We start from the raw sequence: 19,021 nt of genomic DNA, 5'->3' as shown, positions 1-19,021 counted from the left end.
TAGCAGTCTTTCCTGTAGACATATATTATTAAATATGACCGAAAAAGTAAGATTAATAATTCTAACACGAATTTTCTCAATCTTTCGTACATTACGCTTCACTGTTGGAGGTAAATCAAAAATCACTTCTCCAAAATTCATTTTTATTTCTAGTCTGACGCGACACGGGCGCGTTTCGTAAAACTTATTACATTTTCAAAGACTTCACAAATACACAACTGATTAGAACTTGCGTTTCCCTGATTTTATATCTACATTTGAGTGAGGTGGGAAGGGTGATGTGGCATTACATTTGAGTGAGGTGGGAAGGGTGATGTGGCATTAACACAAGACAAAACACTAGGGGATATTAATAGGGTATTAAAAGTATCAACACAAGACAGAACACTAGGGGATATTAATAGGGTATTAAAAGTATCAACACAAGACAGAACAGAAACAATGGGTATTGAATAGAAGTGTTTGTAGAAAGCCTATTGGTCCATATTTCTTGATGCTTCTATATTGGAGCGGAGTCTTGAGGTGGGTAGAATATAGTTGTGCAATAATTGGCTGTTGATTGCTGGTGTTGACTTCTTGATGTGTAGTGCCTCGCAAACGTCAAGCCGCCTGCTATCGCTGTATCTATCGATGATTTCTGTGTTGTTTACTAGGATTTCTAGATTGAATTTTGGAGAAGTGATTTTTGATTTACCTCCAACAGTGAAGCGTAATGTACGAAAGATTGAGAAAATTCGTGTTAGAATTATTAATCTTACTTTTTCGGTCATATTTAATAATATATATATATATATATATATATATATATATATATATATATATATATATATATATATATATATATATATATGTCGTACCTAGTAGCCAAAACGCACTTCTCAGCCTACTATGCAAGTCCCGATTTGCCTAATAAGCCAAGTTTTCATGAAATAATTGTTTTTCGACTACCTAACCTACCTAACCTAACCTAACTTTTTCGGCTACCTAACCAAACCTAATTTATAAAGATAGGTTAGGTTAGGTTAGGTAGGGTTGGTTAGGTTTGGTCATATATCTACGTTAATTTTAACTGCAATTAAATTTTTTTTACCTCATACGTAATGAAATGGATAGCTTTATCATTTCATAAGAAAAAAATTAGAGAAAATATATTAATTCAGGAAAACTTGGCTTATTCGGCAAATCGGGCCTTGCATAGTAGGCTGAGAAGTGCGTTCTGGCTACTAGGTACGACATATATATATATATATATATATATATATATATATATATATATATATATATATATATATATATATATATAATGTCGTACCTAGTAGCCAGAATGCACTTCTTGGCCTACTATGCAAGGCCTGATTTGCCTAATAAGCCTAGTGATTTTCTTTTTTTTCAACAAATTGTTTCCAATTGGTTTATTTGAATTATTATTATTATATTATATTAAGAACATAAATTATTGACATATATAACATAATTATATATATATATATATATATATATATATATATATATATATATATATATATATATATATATATATATATATATATATATATTATTAAATATGACCGAAAAAGTAAGATTAATAAGTCTAACACGAATTTTCTCTATCTTTCTTACATTTCTTTTCACTGTTGATGGTAATTCAAAGATCAATTCTCCAAAATTCATTTTTATTTCTAGTCTGAGCCCGGATGGACACATGTATAAGTAAGTAGATGGGGTCGCCATGGGTTCTCCCCTAGGTGTCCTGTTTGCAAACTTCTACATGGGTACCATTGAGCAAAAAGTCTTAGTCGACATGAACTTGAAACCGGCCATATACTGCAGGTATGTTGACGACATTTTTACACAGGTACCTGAGGTCAGACATCTGCAGGAGCTGAAGGAGGCATTTGAGCAGAATTCTGTGTTGCGTTTCACTTACGAGATGGAGAAGGATGGGAAGCTGCCCTTTCTATATGTAACAGTCATGGAAAGGAGCGGAGTTTTCCACACTGCAGTCGACACTAAGGAAACAAACATAGGAATGTGCCTGAATGCCAACAGTGACTGCCCGGACAGGTACAAGAGGAGTGTTGTTAACGCTTATGTTGACCGTGCCCTCAGCCACAGCTCAGAATGGAAGCAAGTCGACGAAGAACTCTGTAGGGTAAGGCAGGTCCTAGTCAACAACGGCTTCTCCAATGGTTTCATGGAAGACATCATAAGAAGGAAAGTGAAACGCCATGCAACCTCTGAAGAGACAACTAACACAACACCTATACCCCCTATTAGACTATTTTACAGGAACTTCTTTTCCACAGCCCATAAAACGGAGGAAAGGGTTCTGAAAGATATTGTCAGTAGAAACGTTATCCCTACAGACAAAAATCAGAAGATACAACTGACGATTTACTATAAAACCAGAAAAACGGCCAGCCTACTCATGAGAAACTCTCCAGACACAAAGCAGAATGCTTTAAAAGAGACCAACGTCGTCTATGCCTTCAAATGCCCTCTTGGGGACTGTAAGCCTCAAAAAAACCAGTATATAGGCAAGACAACAACATCTCTTTCCAGGCGTTTAACGATGCATAAGCAACAGGGCTCCATTAAGGAACATTTAATCTCTTCCCACAAACAAACCATCACCATAGAAATCTTAGCAAACAACACAGAAATCATCGATAGATACAGCGATAGCAGGCGGCTTGACGTCTGCGAGGCACTACACATCAAGAAGTCAACACCAGCAATCAACAGCCAATTAATGCACAACTATATTCTACCCACTTCAAGACTCCGCTCCAATATAGATGCATCAAGAAATATGGACCAATAGGCTTTCTACAATTACTTCCATTCAATACCCATTGTTTCGTGTTCTGTCTTGTGTTTGAATTTAATACCCATTCAATACCCATTGTTTCGTGTTCTGTCTTGTGTTGGAATTTAATACCCATTGAATACCCATTGTTGAAAGTTCGTTTTTCACCTCATCCACCTCACCCAAATGTAGATATAAACCTCGAAGATGTGAAAGCTCTATTCAGTTTCAGTTGTGTGTTTGTAAACTAAAGTCTTTGAAAATGTAATAAGTTTTATGAAACGCGCTCAAGTGTCGCGTCAGACTAGAAATAAAAATGAATTTTGGAGAATTGATCTTTGAATTACCATCAACAGTGAAAAGAAATGTAAGAAAGATAGAGAAAATTCGTGTCAGAATTATTAATCATACTTTTTCGGTCATATTTAATAATATATGTCTACAGGAAAGACTGCTACCAAAATATGCTAATATTAATATATATATATATATATATATATATATATATATATATATATATATATATATATATGTCGTACCTAGTAGCCAGAACGCACTTCTCGGCCTACTATGCAAGGCCCGATTTGCCTAATAAGCCAAGTTTTCCTGAATTAATATATTTTCTCTATTTTTTTTCTTATGAAATGATAAAGCTACCCATTTCATTATGTATGAGGTCAATTTTATTTTACTGGAGTTAAAATTAACATAGATATATGACCGAACCTAACCAACCCTACCTAACCTAACCTAACCTATCTCTATAGGTTAGGTTAGGTTAGGTAGCCGAAAAACTTAGGTTAGGTTAGGTTAGGTAGGTTAGGTAGTCGAAAAACAATTATTTCATTAAAACTTGGCTTATTAGGCAAATCGGGCCTTGCATAGTAGGCTAAGAAGTGCGTTCTGGCTACTAGGTACGACATATATATATATATATATATATATATATATATATATATATATATATATATATATACAGTGGAACCTCTATTAACGAGTTTAATCCGTTCTGGCACCGAGCTCGTTACCTGGAAAACTCCTCTTAAGAAACAAATTTCCCCATTTAAAATAAAGGAAATAAATTTAATCCGTTCCACTCCCAAAAACATCCATACTTGTATGACTTTTTTTATGTAAATATAATTCTGCACATGTAAATATAAATATTTTGTTGTAGTGTTTTAATATTTACTTTACCTTATGAAGAGTAGTTGCTGGCTGGAGGGAGACGATGGGGAGGTGGGAAGGAGGAGAGGGGTTATGGTGTGGAAGGAGAATCCACCTCTGAGTCAGGCAGACTCTCTCTTCTTGGGAATTTCACCCAAATTTCATTTGGGTGAAATTTCCAAGAAATCCGGACTCCACCTGCCAAAGATCATTGGGGAATATAAACCTGGATATGCGTATGGAAATGTCAAGACGCACAAGCCTGGAAACCCACTTCGGCCAATCATTAGCCAGATACCCACACCCACGTACAGACTGGCGAAGTGACTCAACGGCCTGCTGACTCCTTATGTTCCTTGCGCCTTCAGCCTGAAGTCTCCAAAGGAATTTGTGGACTTACTGCGGGGCACACGGGCCACAGGGATAAGAGCCTCGTTGGACGTAGAATCGCTGTTTACCAACGTACCTGTGGACGAGACAATCGGAATGATAGCCGACAGAGTGTATCGTGATCCAGCCTGTACTCCTCTTGACATACCAGAAAATATTCTGAGGAAACTACTCCAAGCTTGTACTAAAGAGGCACCCTTCTTGAGCCCGGATGGGCACATGTATAAGCAAGTAGATGGGGTCGCCATGGGTTCTCCCCTAGGTGTCCTGTTTGCAAACTTCTACATGGGTACCATCGAGCAAAAAGTCTTAGTCGACATGAACTTGAAACCGGCCATATACTGCAGGTATGTTGACGACATTTTTACACAGGTACCTGATGTCAGACATCTGCAGGAGCTGAAGGAGGCATTTGAGCAGAGTTCCGTGCTGCGTTTCACTTACGAGATGGAAAAGGATGGGAAGCTGCCCTTTCTAGATGTAACAGTCATGGAAAAGGGCGGAGGTTTCCACACTGCAGTCTACACTAAGGAAACAAACATAGGAATGTGCCTAAATGCCAACAGCGACTGCCCAGACAGGTACAAGAGGAGTGTTAACGCATATGTCGACCGTGCTCTCAGCCACAGCTCAGAATGGAAGCAAGTCGACGAAGAACTCTGTAGGGTAAGGCAGGTCCTAGTCAATAACGGCTTCTCCAATGGTTTCGTCGAAGACATCATAAGAAGGAAAGTGAAAAGCCATGCAACCTCTGAAGAGACAACTAACACAACACCTATACCCCCTATTAGACTATTTTACAGGAACTTCTTTTCCACAGCTCATAAAACGGAGGAAAGGGTCCTGAAAGATATTGTTAATAGAAACGTTATCCCTACAGACAAAAATCAGAGGATACAACTGACGATTTACTATAAAACCAGAAAAACGGCCAGCCTACTCATGAGAAACTCTCCAGACACAAAACAGAACGCTTTAAAAGAGACTAACGTCGTCTATGCCTTCAAATGCCCTCTTGGGGACTGTAAGCTCCAAAAAACCCAGTATATAGGCAAGACAACAACATCTCTTTCTAGGCGTTTAACGATGCATAAGCAACAGGGCTCCATTAAGGAACATATAATCTCTTCCCACAACCAAACCATCGCCAGAGAAATCCTAGTAAACAACACAGAAATCATCGATAGATACAGCGATAGCAGGCGGCTTGACGTTTGCGAGGCACTACACATCAAGAAGTCAACACCAGCAATCAACAGCCAATTATTGCACAACTATATTCTACCCACCTCAAGACTCCGCTCCAATATAGAAGCATCAAGAAATATGGACCAATAGGCTTTCTACAAACACTTCTATTCAATATCCATTGTTTCGTGTTCTGTCTTGTGTTGATGAAATTAATACCCTATTAATACTCTTGTTCTGTCTTGTGTTGATAAAATTAATACCCTATTAATACCACATCTTGTTCTGTCTTGTGTTAATGCCACATCACCCCTTCCACCTCACTCAAATGTAGATATAAAATCTGAGATGCGTAAGTTCTATTCAGTTGTGTATTTGTGAACTAAAGTCTTTGAAAATGTAATAAGTTTTACGAAACGCTCCCGTGTCGCGTCAGACTAGAAATAAAAATGAATTTTGGAGAATTGATTTTTTATTTACCTCCAACAGTGAAACGAAATGTACGAAAGATTGAGAAAATTCGTGTTAGAATTATTAATCTTACTTTTTCGGTCATATTTAATAATATATGTCTACAGGAAAGACTGCTACCAAAATATACTAATATATATATATATATATATATATATATATATATATATATATATATATATATATATATATATATATATATATATGTCGTACCTTGTAGCCAGAACGCACTTCTCTGCCTACTATTCAAGGCCCGATTTGCCTAATAAGCCAAGTTTTCATGAATTAATTGTTTTTCGACTACCTAACCTACCTAACCTAACCTAACTTTTTCGGTTACCTAACCTAACCTAACCTATAAAGATAGGTTAGGTTAGGTTAGGTAGGGATGGTTAGGTTCGGTCATATATCTACGTTAATTTTAACTCCAATAAAAAAAATTGAACTCATACATAATGAAATGGGTAGCTTTATCATTTCATAAGAAAAAAATTAGAGAAAATATATTAATTCAGGAAAACTTGGTTTATTAGGCAAATCGGGCCTTGCATAGTAGGCCGAGAAGTGCGTTCTGGCTACTAGGTACGACATATATATATATATATATATATATATATATATATATATATATATATATATATATGCATGCATGCATGCATGCAATTGACGATCACAAAACACTGATCATTTTATGCGGAAAATCCACAGAGAAATATGAAATGAGGTGAACGTTTCGGCTTGTTAAAGCCTTTGTCAACACCAGACTGACTCAACAGTCAGTCTGGTGTTGACAAAGGCTTTAACAAGCCGAAACGTTCACCTCATTTCATATTTCTCTGTGGATTTTCCGCATATATATATATATATATATATATATATATATATATATATATATACAGTATATATATAACTTGTATTATTTAGTCATGACAGTATTACAGAAGAGCCTGAGTGTGATAATGACTGTGTACAATGTTCAAATATTAGTGATTCAATGCTGTTCACGATGTTCACAGCGCTAGCCACAGCACCACAGCATTATTTCGTCCATCTAGGAATCTTCAAACAACTTCTTAGGTTCCTTTACAAAATAAACTTGTGGTCAATTATGTATTTACAAGATTTAGTGACCAGTATCATGATAATAACAGGAATGTGGTGATAATAAGCACTGTGCGTAGTATTGTGGGAGGAGTAATTGTGGTGAGGGAGTGAGGGAGAGAATCGAGGTAGCCTCACTGTGTGGCAGCCACTCTTGTTTTGCTCATCATACTAGCTTAGTGGTTTGTTATGGTGAACACATTTGTACATGGGTATATGCAATGTGTGTGTATATAGTGTAGTAACAGCAACAGGAGTATTTTGGGAGGAGCTATTTTGGTGAGGGAGGTGACGTAATCGTAGCATTTCGTAATCGTAATGTGATTTCTCATACAGTGTATGGTGGCCACTGTAAAGTTTGGACACAATACCAGCTTACTTGCATAGTTCTGGTAAATAAAACAAGTACAAAGGTATACATAACATGTGTAAATAGTGTAATACAAACAATAACAGTATGGTGGGAGGAGCAATGTTGGCGAGTAAGATGTTGGAGGAGTGAGGGAGAAACTGGATGTTGGAGGAGTGAGGGTGTGGCAGCTGACACTCGCGGAGTTCTGAGTGTGTTCATGGTGAATGTATATAGTGTGTGATAGTGTGTAAATAGATTGTAAACATACATAAATTAGTATAATGCAATGGAAATATGTGCCGGATATGTGTACACACGTGTCATGCACGTAACACAGTGTCTTCGGACAGTACGGATGTTCTACTGCCATAATATAGTGTACATGTTCATTATACAGTACATAGGACTGGCACATAAAAGCATATAAAATGTATTTGGAACTGTGCGCAGAAAATGAACAAAAATATATTCGCGGCAACTCGCGCATCCTGCCCCGAGCGCTCTACTGGCCCCGGAGGTGTATGCCACTGGCGACCAGGGAATGATGACATCACGCACTAACTTACGGACCCCATAGCAGCTAAAGTACTTACAATTTCGACCTTCTGTTACTATACCCTTACTCAGGGAAGGATTTTTGACACTTTAAAAACAGAAAAGAATTTTTTCCAGAGATTTTATTTCCTGCGCAATGGGGGGGGGGGGGGGTCATATTTGGAGGTCGCGCAGTTAAGGGGTTAAAAATAAAAGAGAGTTTTGCTGTTATTAAACTATACTGTATACACAAGTTATACACACCTATATATATTTTCAATGCAACATAGCAAACAACTAAGCAGGTCTAGTAAGTGTGGTAATACAATCCAAGCACAGCATAGCATCACATACTACCAGCAGATGATGCCAGCAGACACCACCACTTGATGCAGCAAAATGCCTCCAATATACTGTACTATGCATATCGTCACACCACTACTATTATCATCAGATTCCAGTCACTAAATTATGAATATGAATAATTTTCCAGAAGATTATTTTATAAGGGGAACATCAGGTCTCCTTTTATAATGCATAGATGCACAAAACTGCAGCTGTGTGCTTTGAACATTATAACTAGCATTGTGTTCAATGATATCTGAACCATGTACATTTATTTTATGCAGAAGAGGAGTCACAATAATGTGGCAGAAATATGTTGACCAAACCACACACTAGAAAGTGAAGGGACGACGACGTCTTGGTCTGTCCTGGACCAGTCTCAAGTCGATTGTGACAATCGACTTGAGAATGGTCCAGGACGGACCGAAACGTCATCGTCCCTTCACATTCTAGTACTGTATGTGGTTTGGTCAACATTTATTTTATGTTTTTGCCCGAAAAAGCTTGAGTAATAGTGGCTTCATAGATTGTGTAACTCCTGTCCCTACAATTGTACATTACTCTTATGTTCTTTGTACATACATTCTTTTGAATAAACGTTTGTACAGTATTTGTATTTGTGTATGTTTACTGGAGGCCTGAGGAAGCAAATGTGAGAAACATGTATGTGTAAGATGTTTAAATTTTGCGAGGTACTCTAAATTATCCCTGTGACTCACGCAGTGTGGTCAGATATGGCGCTGATATGCTTGACATGTGCAACTGAATACTTAATACCATAGTACTGTACTTGTTAGGCATCAACAAGGAAAATTTAAAGCAGTACAAATACATAGCATACCTGTTCTTTCCCACAGATGTCCACTTGTAAGAAGAGGTAATGAAAGTTTCTGTGCACCGATGTCTCTCATCTCCTCCTCAATTATTGTGGTCAACTTAGTGAATACTCGCTGGCCAAATGGTAACAAGGCAAACATTCCGCTGCTCCTCGAGTTTATTATTCCATAATCCATCAACAGCTTGTAAGAGCAACAGTTGATATCAAAGCATTAGAAAAGATAAGGTAAAAAAATAAGATCATCTGCAGTGTAGGGGTTATACAAATACCTCAGATGAAGACTGGTACAAACACAAATTTAGAGAAATCCAGATATTGCTTTTTATTTTAACTCAAAATCTAACTATATAACAAATTAATAATATACACCTACTATCAGGTTCTTTCTTATACTTGCTTAATCATTAATAAATATTAAAATAATAACCAGGCATCTACAGTATTGTAACTACAGTGGCACCTCGATTAACGAGTTTAATCCGTTCGGGCACCGAGCTCGTTATATGGAAAACTCGTCTTAAGAAACAAATTGCCCCATTTAAAAGAAAGGAAATAAATTTAATTCGTTCCACTCCCAAAAACACCCATACTTGTATGACTTTTATAATGTAAATATAATACTGCACATGTAATTATAAATATTTTGTTGTACTGTTTTCATGTTTACTTTACCTTATGAAGTCGTTGCTGGCTTGAGGGAGACGATGGGGAAGGTGGGAAGGAGGAGAGGCGTTATGGTGTGGAAGGAGACTCCATCTCTGAGTCAGGCGGGCTCTCTGTTCTTGGGAATTTCACCCCACTGGGACCGGGTTGTGGTTCACTAACACTGGCTCTTCTTTTCTCTACTTTTGCAGAGAACGTGTCTATTGACAACTGCTGTTGTCTTTGTTTTAGGATGTTCCTAAAATGAGACAGCAAATTGTCATTAAACATGTTCACACACACCAGGTTGTCACTGCTTTATCAGGGGTGATGCTTTTCCAAGAATGTGGTCACCTTTTCAAACATTCCCAACACTTCCCTGATCTCACTGGAAGAGGCAGCATCCTCCTTTACCTCCTCCTCCCCTTACTAATAATGCAAATTGTTGATGAGGACTTGCCATACTCCCTTGTGAGATTAGTCACATGGACACCACGCTCATGCTTTGCTATAATTTCCTTCTTCAAATCCACAGAAATTGTGTCTTTCTTCCTCTTGACAACATTATCTCTAGCTAGCAGCTTCTTTGGCGACATCGTGCATTACAAATTGTAGTCACAAAACCACAAAAAAAAACAAAGAAAAGCGCAAATAAATGCAGAGGGATGCTTGTCGTGTGCGATACAACAACAACACTGGCGTCGGAGGCGTCCGAGAATTTGCGAGAACCCGCAAGACGCTAGGAAGCACCATGTGGTTTTGCTCGTTAATAGAGGTGAAGCTCGTCAATAGAGACAAATTTGCTGCGAGTGGCTCGCTCGTTACTCGAAATGCTCGTAAATAGAGCCGCTTGTTAATCGAGGTGCCACTGTACATATCTTTGTCATAATCTAAATCCTATCTATCACCTTCATTCTTAGCCATTTACATTTAAAAATAGTTTTGAATGCAAAGAAATTACAATACCTCAGTATAATACTGAGGTATTACACCGTGTGTGTGTAATACCTCAGTAGTTCCCTGGTCTCATGGCATGAGGGAGCCGGTCGGCCGAGCGGACAGCACGCTGGACTTGTGATCCTGTGGTCCTGGGTTCGATCCCAGGTGCCGGCAAGAAACATTGGGCAGAGTTTCTTTCACCCTATGCCCCTGTTACCTAGCAGTAAAAATAGGTACCTGGGTGACAGTCAGCTGTCACGGGCTGCCTCCTGGGGGTGGAGGCCTGGTCGAGGACCGGGCCGCGGGGACACTAAATAGCCCTGAAATCATCTCAAGATAACCTCAAGATGACACCAAAGGGCCATTTTCGAACTTCAGGCTCTTAAGACGTCTTCAAACTTCCATAAGCATTAGCCGTAAAACAATTAACATCCTAAGAAACCCATCATCAACAGCATACTAAAATTCATAATTTCAAATGGTATGTATACTAGCTTTACAACATTGTCCCACATTTTTCTGACCTTTGGCAGCAAGTAGTGCAGTTGTGAAAAAATCCCTAAGCCAACACAAACTGAAAGTCCTACCTACGTACTACAATGGGTGAAAAACTGATTTTCTGGGTTAACTTTACTATCCCCTGGAAGACAGTTGGCTACTGAAGTACAGTATAAAAATAAATAACTTTGCTAGAATAAAGCCTAGTTGACTAGAGACTTGTGGTTGTTCATTATGGTACAAAATTTGCAGTTTTGATTTTACTTTTTAAATATAAAATAAGCACATACTAAATAGCACACTGTTTTTATTATGTTTGATTTTATGTCCAATATAGATATGAACACTAAATAATTGTTTATTTTAAATACAAAATAAGATACAGTGGTACCTCGGAATACGAGTGTCCCTATATACGAGTTTTCGGAATACAAGCAGGATTTGCTCGGAAAATTTACATCGGAATATGAGCGTTGCCTTGGGAGACGAGGGTGTTGATACGCGTACAGGCTGACTAGTGCGCTTTTGGCACGGCGATTGCGCCTCAGTTTACCAGTGCCTATCTTGCCTGAATTCTTCACAAGGATTTACAGTTTTTTTGACGGATTTTTTGCCATTTAAGCATAAAAGTTGTTATTATATATCTCACCATGGGTCCAAAGAAAGCCAGTGGTAAGGTTCAACCTAAGAAAATAGTAGTGAGTAGAGGCAGTAGAGGAAGTCCCTTCTTCATTAAGAAAATGTGTGAAGTATGAGAAGAACTGCAAAGTTTTGTTGAAAAACTCACCCAGATAAAGCAGTAGCAAGCCGTTGCATTGACCCTTTAAATGACAATGTGATGGCTTACTACAGACTAGTGTTAAAATGTAGGGAAAAACAAGTGTCTTTAGACAGATTCTAAGTAAGACAAGCAAGTCCTAGTATTATGCAGGCAAAACGTGCCAGAGAGTGCACATCAGTGAAGTCCTCACTGCCTGATGTTATAGTGGAAGGGGACTCCCCTTCCAAACAGTAACACCTCTCCTCCTCCCTCCTCCTCACCATCTTCCATACGCCAACAGCAGTCATCAGAAAGGGTAAGTAATAACTTGAACATACTTTTGTGTGTAGATTTAGATGAATTATGTATAAAATTTAGTTTGAAGTGAGGTTTTTGGGTAGTCAGGAACAGATTAATTCATTTTCCATTATTTCTTATGGGGAAATTAGCTGCGGTTTACGAGTTTTCGGATTACGAGCTGTCTCCTGGAATGGATTAAAACTCTTAAACCGAGGTAGTCCTGTACTTGTAAACCTATCTTTTTGTGTTTTGATCTTGAGTATTATATAAATATGTATAATAAATTTCAAATTATTTGAAGAAGTGTTAATAATGTTAACTTGTTATCTGAAGTAACAACTTTTGATGTCCTTCTCTCTCATGATGTCAGAACCTGGCTATGCCAATGATCAAGAAATACCTTTATCAGTACACTTATCATAATAAGCCAACAAAAATAAACACAATTCATGAAAGAAATAGGCCTAAACTTAATGGCAGTTATGTACCATGGTGGTATTTTACATTATGGCCACTTTTTCTAGTGGCCATAATGTAAAATCTAATGATTCCCTTCTGTGTAGGGAACAGAACGTTATTAGGGTGTGAAAGGGCCTTCCTCCTCCTACCCCACTTGAGATAGCTTTACATTTTGGTACGGTACCATTTATTTATCACTGGACGGCAACATAAATTTTTATTATTTATTAGTCACAGGCTAGCACACAGACCACCACTCTGTAGCAGCCCTATAGTCGGCTTATATAAATGCCAAATTAAACTTTCTTAAAAGCTCTAGCAAAATGTTGTGCATACTATGGCCATTACAAATATTACCAAATATGTTTTTTCATAGTGAAGATCTGTAGTCTGTAACTTTAGGTATATCTACTTATCATTATATTATTTGGTTAGTCCTCTTACCAGACCCCAGAATAAAACATGGTAGCGATTTCTTCATTGACTTTAATCTCAACTTACAATTGGGGAGCCTGGGTTCGATTCCTGAGTGGGACAGAAATGGTTAGGCAAGTTTCCTTTCATGAAATGCCTCTATTCACCTAGCAGTAAATATGCAACAGTTGTGGGGGTTGCATCCTGGGCACGGTCAATAGTAGTAGTCAGTAGGTCCCCAATAGATTGGGGACCTCAATATAAACTAAAATATACTGTATATGCAAAAGAGTTTCTGTTAATGACAACATGAATTTAAATTTTTCTTTTTTTTTACAACCTAAACTTTGATTATAAGTTTTAATATGTAAACAATAACTTATTACTAGTAAATAATAACTAAATAAGTAAAAATAACTAAATAATAATAATGACAACAATAATATTAAAAATAATTATAATAATAATAATTTTGTCAAGGGACAGGCAGCCGTGTATAAAACATGTTAGGCTTGTATCAAGGTCCCCTAGGTTGAAATACTGACCCTTTTCCCAGGATGCAACATATGATGGGGAAAGCATGCCCAACCATTTCAGTAATGCACAGGATTATTTGGAATAATCCTGTGGATTCTGTAATCCATAGAATTCTAAACTGTGAATCTAGAACAAACCCAACCATACTACCAGGACCCATACAAGGTATGGTCAAATCTGTAGCGAGTAAGCCTATACTTGCTCCATTATATCATCATCTTAATCACATAACTAATTACACAAGCTATAATCCTATCCCTATTTACAGGTAGCGGGTTTTCCACCCTCCTATCTTACTGTGAGGTGTAGTAACCGTATATAAGCCAGCGATTTGAGAATAGCAAAACAGTACAATCTCCAGTCAAGAATGTAGTACTCGGCGTGGGCAGTTTTAATCGACCTAAGACACGCTACAGTTTCGACACAGAGCAGACAGCAGACTACGACCGCATCCAGCTACAATGCTCTCGCTCCCCGAGTTCAGACACTCGCAATTCCCAATCGAGCCGCCACGCTCTCCCGCATAGAGCTCCACGACTCCGGCCTCACTCAGCTCTCTGCTCTGCTCCAGGCTTCGTCTCAACGTCTACGACACTGCTGTATCCAGGACTACTAAATAAATATGAAACTCACTAAACACTGTGTATCTAATCAACCCAACAGTGTAACATAATCGTACGTTACAAATCATACATTTGAGGCTCACAGTTTCCTCAAAAGTGAATTGATTTGATGAAAATTATCTGTGATCTCTTGCCATGGAGAGTGTTTACTATTAGGTAAATAGTCTCCGACTACCAACAGCTTTTATATAGTCAGTCATGGTGTACTGGTCACAGTACTCGATACGCCATTGCGAATGGAGAGCCAGGCTATCTACGGTTCTAATCCTTTCACAAGGAAGTGTTTTTTGGTGTGTATGTATATATGTATATATATGTATATATATGTATATGTCGTACCTAGTAGCCAGAACGCCATACTCGGCCTACTATGCAAGGCCCGATTTGCCTAATAAGGCAAGTTTTCCTGAATTTATATATTTTTCTAAAATATTTCTTATCAAATGATAAAGCTATCTATTTCATTATATATGAGTTAATTTTTTTTTAATTTGAGTTAAAATTAACGTAGATATACGACCGAACCTAACCAACCCTACCTAACCTAACCTAACCTATCTTAACCTAACCAAAACTAACATAACTACGTCAATACTTTATGATCTTAATATAATATAATAATAATATTTCAAATAAACCAACTAGAAACAATATATTGAAAATAAAGAAAATCACTCAGCCTATTAGGCAAATCGAGCCTTGCATAGTAGGCCGAGAAGTGTGTTCTGGCAACTAGGTACGACATATATATATATATATATATATATATATATATATATATATATATATATATATATATGAGTCCCAGTAGTACAGTCTGGTTCGTTCTCAACGCACAATCGAGAATTCTGGGTTCGAATTCCGTGTGGGACAGAAATAGTTAGGCACATTTCCTTTCACCTAATGCCCCTGTTTACCTAACAGCAAGTAGGTACTCAGGAGTTGGTCAGCTTGTTGTGGGGTTGCATCCTGGTCGGGGTCAGTAATTCAACGCCTGGAGGGGGAAGGGGACCGTGATAAAAAACTAAAATGTATGAATACACTCCAGCTTCCTATCTCCCGATACAGTGAACTATATATACATTATATATGTGAGAAAGCTGCAGGAACACGCAAGTCATAGGGTAAAATACAACCGTAGGTCTAGAGAGTATTACTTTTCTGCCAAGGGATATTGTCTCTTCCTTCTTCACTGTAACATTCGGCTGAGGTAAAAATTGTTCTGACATCTTGTAGTGATAACTCCGCCAACATGATGATAAATTTGAATGTATTCTTCGAAACATGCCGACCTGCAGCGTTCTGTTGTGTTGATTTAGGGGGAACCTGCAGCGTTGTTGTTATTGTGATGATGGTGAAGGAGTGGTCGCTTAATTTTAGTACATGGAGCCACGTTTTCTATGGTTAGTAATCGTGACAATTAATAAATAAGTAAATAAATCCTTTTTGTGTAATGAAATTTTAAAATAAAGTTAGATATATATATACACACACACACTAAAAGAATAGGGGTGGTAGGAGAAGAAAATATCAAAGAGTTCAGTGAGAATCTACAAGGTCTTCCCTGAGTACTCTCAAATTCAAAATTCAAAAATTCAAATGTTTACTCAGGTAAAGTACATACATACAAGGTGTGATACAAATATTGATGAATTTATAGATAGACCTAGTACATACAATGCCTAAAGCCACTATTACGCAAAGCGTTTCGGCAGGAAAAACACTAAAGACTAAAACTTAATACTAATTGAGATTTATTTATTTATTTATTTATATATATATATACAAGAAGGTACATTGGGTTTGTGAGAATACATTGGATAGTACAGTATTTACACTCTTGTAAAGCCACTAGTACGCGCAGCGTTTCGGGCCGGTCCTTAATCTAACAGATAATTTTAAGTAGGTAATTTCTATCAGAATTAATAAATGGTAAAGATACATGGCAAGAGAAAATTGAGATGAGAGAGCTTAGTAAGTATATTAAAGCACATTGTTATATTAAAGCTCTGATTGATTACATTGACAGCATGATTAGTAATTTAAACAAGATTAATGGACACCATACAGCAGATTGACAGCACATATAAGATTAAAGTATAAAATGTTTTAAGAAAATATAAATATAAAAATGGGGGGAACATGGCAGAAAAACAGCAAATAAATACAATTTGGTCGACAAACAGCATTGTTTATAAATAGTAGACATGGGTTAACATTTTGGGGGTGAGGTAGGTTACATGGAGTTAATTAGGTAATGCTTAGTTTTTATCTTAAACTGGTTGAGAGAGGTACAGTCTTTAACATGGTTGGGAAGGTCATTCCACATTCTGAGTCCCTTGATTTGTAGAGCATTTCTAGTTTGATTAAGTCGTACTCTTGGAATATCAAAAAGGTATTTGTTTTTGCTGTGGTGCTCATGGGTTCTGTTACAACCTTCAATGAAGCTTTTAAGGTCAGGATTGACATTACAGTTCAGCGTTATATATATATATATATATATATATATATATATATATATATATATATATATATATATATATATATATATATATATATATATATATATATATATATATATATTTTATTAAATATGACCGAAAAAGTAAGATTAATAATTCTAACACGAATTTTCTCAATCTTTCGTACATTATGCTTCACTGTTGGAGGTAAATCAAAAATCACTTCTCCAAAATTCATTTTTATTTCTAGTCTGACGCGACACGGGCGCGTTTCGTAAAACTTATTACATTTTCAAAGACTTCACAAATACACAACTGATTAGAACTTGCGTTTCCCTGATTTTATATCTACATTTGAGTGAGGTGGGAAGGGTGATGTGGCATTACATTTGAGTGAGGTGGGAAGGATGATGTGGCATTAGAGAATATTAATAGGGTATTAAAAGTATCAACACAAGACAGAACACGAAACAATGGATATTGAATAGAAGTGTTTGTAGAAAGCCTATTGGTCCATATTTCTTGATGCTTCTATATTGGAGCGGAGTCTTGAGGTGGGTAGAATATAGTTGTGCAATAATTGGCTGTTGATTGCTGGTGTTGACTTCTTGATGTGTAGTGCCTCGCAAACGTCAAGCCGCCTGCTATCGCTGTATCTACAGGAAAGACTGCTACCAAAATATACTAATATATATATATATATATATATATATATATATATATATATATATATATATATATATATATATATATAATACAAATGAGAGGATGTGTAGTGACTTAATATCTAACATATTCAGAGATTTGAGTAGGGGTACCGAGTGATGTCTGGGGCCAGAGTTGGATATTGTCCTAATAGCAGCTTTGTGTTGAGTAATTAGAGGACGTAAATGATTTTGGGTAGTAGAACCTCAAGCACAAATACCATAGTTGAGATAAGGATAGATGAGAGAGTAATAGAGTGTCACCAGGGCAGGGCGAGGTACATAATATTTGATCTTAGAAAGAATGCCAACAGTTTTTGAAACTTTTTTTGATATATTTAGAATGTGTCCCTGGAAATTCAGCTTGTGGTCAATGAGAACGCCAAGGAATTTGCCCTCTACTTTGTTACAAATTTGGGTATTGTTTATCCTGAGATGTATTTAATTTGAGGATTTATTGACAAACAAAATATAGAAAGTTTTCTCAATGTTGATTGTGAGTTTGTTGGCAGTTAGCCAGTGATGGACTTTATTTAACTCAGTATTCACTGTGACATTTAAAGCAAGGGGGTCAGGACTGGAGTAAATGAAGGTTGTGTCGTCAGCAAATAGAATTGGTTTGAGGTGTAGGGAGGCATTTGGAAGGTCATTAATGTAGATGAGAAAGAGGAGAGGGCCAAGTATGCTGCCCTGAAGAACACCAATGTTGATGGGTAGGGTGGGAGAAACTGAATTATTCAGAGAAACACACTGGAGCCTGTTAGTAAGGTAAGATTTGAGGTATTGCAGGGAGTGACCTCTGACTCCATAATGATGTAATTTAGTAAGAAGGTTTTGGTGGTTGACAGTGTCAAAAGCCTTACCCAGGTCCACAAATAACCCAACAGGGAACTCATTTTTATCAAGAGCTGCATGTATCAAGTTAATCATACTAATAAGTGCATCATTTTCACCTTCATATTAATAAGTGCATCATTAGTGCTTTTTTGGGTCTGAAGCTATATTGACAAGAGCTAAGTATATTGTGTTTGGCTAGATAAGAGTAAAGCTGCTTGTAGATTAGTTTTTCAAATATTTTTGACAAGTTTGGCATGATTGATATAAGTCTGTAGTTGTTAACTTCAGTGAGATTACCACATTTGTGGACAGGCGTTACTCTCGCTTTTTTCAGAATATCTGGAAAGGTTTGGAGTTCAAGTGACTTGTTGAAGAACAATGCAATAGCAGGGGCTAAAGATCTGGAGGCTTTTTTGTAAATTAAAGTTGGTATCTCCTCAAGGGCACTAGACTTGGTTTTTAGGGAAAGGATTATCTCATTAACATCAGTGGAATTTGCAAGCGTTAGGTACAGAGACTGTGGATAGTTACCTGTAAGATAGTCTTTAAATTAACATCAGTACTGGAAGATGGAATATCATTTGCAAGGGATGACCCAATGGAAGAGAAGAACCTATTGAACTCAACAGCAGAATCAGAGGCTGAAAGCTG

General features: G+C 37.1%; 1 protein-coding gene across 2 annotated transcripts in view; it reads right to left on the bottom strand.

The window, feature by feature from the left end:
- ProRS-m (prolyl-tRNA synthetase 2-like protein, mitochondrial) overlaps positions 1–15,743 on the bottom strand; it is a 114,631-nt gene extending 98,888 nt beyond the window's left edge. Inside the window, exons 1-2 of one of the 2 annotated variants that reach the window (XM_045738547.2) lie at positions 15,525–15,683; positions 9,199–9,376 (exon numbers count right to left, since the gene is read on the bottom strand). In XM_045738547.2, the coding sequence (XP_045594503.2) occupies positions 9,199–9,376; positions 15,525–15,653 (307 nt within the window). In that variant the 5' untranslated portion in view covers positions 15,654–15,683. Of the gene's footprint in view, positions 1–9,198; positions 9,377–15,524 lie in introns of both variants that reach the window. The other variant, XM_045738548.2, reaches the window with a different exon arrangement.
- Between the last annotated feature and the right edge of the window lie 3,278 nt (positions 15,744–19,021).

Source organism: Procambarus clarkii, chromosome 43 (genome assembly GCF_040958095.1).
Source record: "Procambarus clarkii isolate CNS0578487 chromosome 43, FALCON_Pclarkii_2.0, whole genome shotgun sequence".
NCBI lineage: Eukaryota > Metazoa > Arthropoda > Malacostraca > Decapoda > Cambaridae > Procambarus > Procambarus clarkii.
This window is presented reverse-complemented; position numbering and strand designations above follow the sequence as displayed.